General features: G+C 38.5%; 1 protein-coding gene across 2 annotated transcripts in view; it reads right to left on the bottom strand.

Annotated features, from left to right (window-relative positions):
- The window catches only part of bmb (brambleberry), a 45,231-nt gene that overhangs the window by 12,663 nt on the left and 26,568 nt on the right, over positions 1 to 6,000 (bottom strand). For both annotated transcript variants that reach the window (XM_043690871.1, XM_043690872.1), the window contains exons 8-9: positions 2,098 to 2,233; positions 1,696 to 1,754 (exon numbers count right to left, since the gene is read on the bottom strand). In XM_043690871.1, coding sequence (XP_043546806.1) covers positions 1,696 to 1,754; positions 2,098 to 2,233 — 195 coding nt within the window. The remainder of the gene's footprint in view (positions 1 to 1,695; positions 1,755 to 2,097; positions 2,234 to 6,000) is intronic.

Raw genomic sequence — 6,000 nt, 5'->3', positions numbered from 1 at the left:
GGTATCGGGTCCTTCGTTCTGGTGAGTTGTTGTCTGAGGGTGGCTGTTGGTTTGTGTGCTGTTACAAGTCCTAGTGGTCGCAGTAGTTATGCCGCAACCCAAAGGACTAGCCACACTACCATACATCAAGAACATCTCTGAAATGACAGCCAGACTATTCAAAAGGGCCACAACACACTGCAGCACACCAGAACTGCAAAAAGAGGAAGAGGAACACCTTTACAAGGTATTCGCCAAAAATGGATATCCTCGCAATTTCATGCCTAAGGGAAAGACAATGGAACGAGGACATGCCGCAACCCAAAGGACTAGCCACACTACCATACATCAAGAACATCTCTGAAATGACAGCCAGACTACTGCGACCACAAGGACTTATAACAGCACACAAACCAACAGCCACCCTCAGACAACAACTCACCCGATACCCAGCACGAGCAAAACTAATGTAGTGTACAAAATCCCATGCAAGGACTGCACAAAACATTATATAGGACAAACAGGAAGAAAGCTAGGAGAGAGTGGGTAAAGAAGTAGCAGATGAATACAATGTGGGAAGTGTGAGGTTATGCACATTGGTAAGAAGAATAGAAGCGTCGACTATTTTGTAAACAGGGAAAAGCTTTGGAAATCTGATGCACAAAGGGCCTTAGAAGTCCCAGTTCGGGACTCACTTAAGGTTAACATGCAGCTTCAGTTGGCAGTTTGGAAGCAAGTGTAATGTTAGCATTCATTTCATGAGGATTACAATACAATAGCAAGGAACTATTGCTAAAGCTGGATAAGGCTCTAGTCATGCCACATTTGGAATATAGAGAGCAGTTTGGGCTCCATATTCTAAAGAAGGAATGTGCTGGCTTTGGAGGGAGTCAAGAGGAAGTTACAAGAATGATCCTAGGGATGAAGAGCTTGGCATATGAGAAGCAATTCAAACTCTGGATTTGGACTCAATGGAGTTTAGACAGATCAAAAGGAAAAATCTGATTGAAATTCACAAAATACCTAGAAAGAATAGATATGGAAAGAATGTTTCCACCAATAGGAGAGATTAGGACCAGAGGGCACAAACTCAATGAAGGGATGATCCTTTAAAAGTTAAGAGGAGGAAGAATTTCTTCAGCCAGAAGGGTGGTGAATCTGGAATTGTTTGCCACAGAAGGCTGTAGCAATCAAATCATTGAGTGTATTTAAGACAGAGATAGATAGGTTTTTGATTAGTAAGGGATCAAGGGTTATACGGAGAAGGCAGGAGAATAAGATCAAGAAACAATCAGCCATATTCAAATGGCAGAGCAGACTGAATGGACCAAATGGCTTATTCTGCTCCTATCCCATATGTTCCTATGACATCCTCCATAACCAAGGTGTTATTCAGTTTTCCGACCTCATTAGCCTTTGCATTCATTTCCAAAGGCTTACTTGTTATTTAACTTATTTTTATTCATGCCATGCCAGAGACTGCACATTTATGCTATGGCTTCTCCATTCACATCTCCTCAAGAATCTATCAACTCAAAGCTTCTCTGAATTGGAGACCTTCAACAGCATTTGCTATCCATACTTATGTAGTTAATACTGAGCTCCTCTTCAAATTTACTCTTCTCATTCTTACACCATGACAATATGAAGTGACAATTACATCTTCCAAATACCACTTCCAAACCCCTATGCCATTTGTGACTTTTTTTTTTTTACCTTGCAGGCCATCACATTCCAGTTTCTCAAGTTCTTCCTCTAAGCTGAGGATGTCATACCTGGGAAACCAAAGTAAAGAGGTTTATTTTTCACATTTTTATTATGTGCACTTCAGTTAAACAAAGAAAATATAAACCATGCCCCAACAGGGAGAATCACTGGATAACAACCAAAAGCATGAGCGTCTTGGCTCTATTTCTCCTAGCCCAAAAGAAAGGAAAATTAAGCATTTCCACCATTGTCCAAGTCAGATCAATTGACAGATACTAAATTAAAACTAGAGACTGCCCAAATTTGAATGGCTCATCAGCTGATGAGCCATCGAGGGGAACTGGTTATCCTTGCAAGTCAATGATACAGGAAGTAAATTAATGTCAAAAAGCCATAAAGTACAATCCATACCGCTCAGGTGTGGAGGTGCAAAATCCAGTCTTCACTGAGTCATAGATGGTTAAAGGTTCAATGATGGGCGTAGATGGATGACATTGTAGAGATTTCCTCTTCCAGGAACTAAAACATTTAATCAACACCCAGTTACCTAAACAAAAAGTCAAACAGAACTTGACAAAAAGCTACCTCTTTCAAAGAGCCAGTAAACAATTCAATTTAAAAAGAAAATCTCACATTTACATACAAGTTCTCATGACTACCTAATGCCTCAAAACAGTTTATAATGAAGTATGTTTGAAGAGAGTAGTCACTGTCTCAGTATCACACTCACACGGTGATGTCTCGTCAGTCAGTTTGTGTGATGCTGATTGAGGAATAGATATTGGACAGGACACCAGCATAAAACCATCAACAGCTGCAGCACAAACTCACCTGGTTCACAAATGACCATTAGGAAATGAAATCTGCCCGAAGTGCGATTCTAGACCCGCAGCAACATGGTTGACTAGGGCTGTGGAGAGTACGTAAACCAGGGTGTGGGTGTGGGATGGCTTTGGTTAGACAAGGGGAAATATAAAAACTTACAAATCCAAAAAGGGATGACTGTATTGCAATGTAGCTGTGGCAGCCTCCCTTGCATTTGGCACATATGGGCAATGCACATTTACATGAGAGGTGTGAGTGATGACTGGGAGAACTTGACTCATCATTGGCACAAGATGAAAATGTTCATTTTTAAAATGAATAGTCAGGACCACTCACAAATACTAATTGATGAGATCTGTTAGCATGAGAATTCCAAAGGCTTGGGTACCAATTAACAGATTCCTTACCGTATTAAGGTAATGATACCTAGAGCAAGACAAGACGAGAGTACACAAACAGACATTAGGGTTGAAGGAGGAAAATAAAAAGTCAGTTTTTAAACTTCTAACTTTTAAAAACAATTAACAGATTCCTTACCGTATTAAGGTAATGATACCTAGAGCAAGACAAGACAAGAGTATACAAACAGACATTAGGGTTGAAGGAGGAAAATAAAAAGTCAAAGTTTTTAAACTTCTAACTTTTAAAAACTTAAGTGCAATAGCAATCAAAATAAAATTGATAGTATAAATGGGTATGATTGTACAGCCTTTTATTGAGATAAGATTACAATATAATCAAAGCTGGTAACGAGACATTCAGGTGTGAGAGACTTTTCAAAAAAAGGAAAGAGAAAGGAAAGGTTGTTGAAAAATCTTTGGCTACCACAATCTGGAATAGGTTCAATAGGAAATCATCTTTGATCAGATGATGTAGAACCTATATGAGTGAAGGAAAGAAATAGGAGTACTATATAGGCCCTGAACAATACCTATACAGTAGGACAGAATAAAATCAGGAGATAATTGGCAGAGGTAACCATGAGGGAGGATTCATGGAATATTTAAGACACTTCCTTTCAATTTGTTATGAATCAGACTATTTTGAATCTGGTAAGGTGTACTGAGACAGGTTTAATAAATGATATTAAAAATAAAAGATCAACTAGGAAACAGTGACCATAATATGGTAGAATTTAGCACAGATTGCTTGTGAGCAAACTGAGTCAGAAACAACATCAAAGTTTAATAGGGGTAATTACAAAGGAATGAGGGGAGATATAGCCAGAGAACTGAGAAAGGAATTTAGCAGAACAGATGATGAACAATGGCAGATGTTTAAGAAAATAGTTCATGACTTAACAAGGATATATCGCAGTGAGGAAGGAGGGTTCCAGCAAGGGGATAAGACAACCTTGTTAACCAAAGAGGTTAAGGTTAATAAATTCAAAAAACAAAAATCATACAATGTGGCAAAGACTAAATTTAAGCCAAAAGATTTTGAAAAGACTGGAGAAGAAGAAACAAAGTTAAACTAGTAAGCAATACCAAAAAACAGACAGTAAAGAAGTGTCTTCAAAAGGAAAAGAAAGGTTAACATTGGTCCCATAGAGGAGTCTAAAGAAAAGAGAAAGGGGAACAACAAAATAGCAAAGGAGTTGACTCAATTCGTTGTACCAGTTCTCTTTGGTATCATCCCAAAAATACCAAATAATCAATGGGCAAAATGAGAGGAAGAAATAAATACAATAACTAACTCACACAAAAGAAAATGCAAATAGGAAAAGTAAATGAGAGAATCTAATGGGGTTAAAGACTGTTAATGTCTCCTGAACCTGATAGATTGCATATTAGGATAGGAAAGTAGCTTCTGATATGGTGGATGCACTGGTGCTAATTGCCCAAGAATCCTTAGACTCTTAATATCCCAGCAGACTAGGAAACTGTTAACACCTTTTTCCAAAACAGGGAAGATCAAAAACAGTTAACAGTAGGCCAATTAGGTTAACATTTGTTATTGGGAAACTAACAAAAATGGATGATGTAATAGCAGAAGATTTCAAAATACATAATATAATCAAGCAGAGTCACTATGGCTCCATGAAGGGTAAATCATGCCTGGCACACTTATTAGAATACTTGGAGTTTTCAAGCAGAATACAGCAAGGGAAAATATTTCAACATCCCAAAGACTTTGATAAAAGGTACTGCGATTTAATAAGACAAGAGTCCATAGTGTTGGGAGTAATATATTGGTATGGTCAGAGGATTGGCTGTCTAATAGAAAGCAGAGTTAGAATAAGTGATGAAATTTCAGGATGGCAACCTGTAATGCTGGAGTGCCAGAGGGATTAGGGCTGGACCTCAATTAGTTCTGATGTGAATTAGTGACTTGAATGATGGAGTGAACAGATAAGCTAGTGGATGACAAAATAGGTGGGAAGGCAAGTGCTGAGGATGACAAAAGAGCCTACAGAGGAATATAGTTAAGCGAGTGAGAATTCAATGTCAGCAGTTACTGGGGAAGGCAGTTGAAATGTTGGCTCTCATTTCAATGGGAATGTACAACAGTATAAACATAGGGTGGTCTTGCTATAACTCTGCAAGGCACTATTTAGACTACACCTAGAATATTCTTAAGAATTTTGATCCCCTTATCTAACAACATATATACAAACATTGGACACAATCCAGAGAAGGTTGATAGCAGGTATGGAGGGGTTCTCTTATAAGGACAGATGGAATAGGTTGGGTTAGACTCATTGGAATTTAGAAGTGTGGGAGCACACTCTTAAAACATACACATGGTCATGTCTCATTTCCCTCCTTGAGAGAGAGTGTGAGCGTGTCTCAGACCAGAGGACATGAGCTCAGAGTAAAGGATTGTCCTTTTATGGCAGAGATCGAGGAAGATTTTTTGCTCTTTTCAGAGGATAGCAAATCTTGAATTTTTTTTAAAAAAGAAACAGCAGAGTGGGTGTTGAGGCTGGGTCATTAAATGTATTCAGTTCGGAGATAGAGAGATTTTTGAACCAGTAAGGGAATCAAGCATTATAGACAAAGACAGGAAAGTGGAATTGAAAATCATTAGGTCACCCTTTAGCTCATTGCACAGCAGATTCAATACATTCAACGGCATAGAAGCATTTAAAAAAAAACTGAACAAGGCCTTTCAGTCCCTGCCAGCCCTTTGAACAGCAGAAAACATCAGTCCCATTCCAGTGCTCCATCCCCCGACAAAGTACCCCAAACTGCTCATACTGTTTCCAGTTAAAAACAATTGTTCATATCTACTTCCACCATCCTTATAAACAGCATATTTCAAGTCGTTAGCAGAGTAATAAAGGTTCTTCCAAACATCTCTGCTGCATCTTATTTCTATAATAGCTTAACGTTGGTGTCCTCAGTCTTCACATATCAGCTAAAGGGTAGCATTTCTGTATTTCCCTTTTCCAAAGTTGTCATAATCTTTACTTCTAATCCACAACAAATATCAACACTGAATTTCTCACCATCAAGATTGACCCAAAAATGGAACTAAAGCAAACAA

Source organism: Chiloscyllium plagiosum, chromosome 5 (genome assembly GCF_004010195.1).
Source record: "Chiloscyllium plagiosum isolate BGI_BamShark_2017 chromosome 5, ASM401019v2, whole genome shotgun sequence".
NCBI classification, from domain to species: Eukaryota; Metazoa; Chordata; class Chondrichthyes; order Orectolobiformes; family Hemiscylliidae; genus Chiloscyllium; species Chiloscyllium plagiosum.
This window is presented reverse-complemented; position numbering and strand designations above follow the sequence as displayed.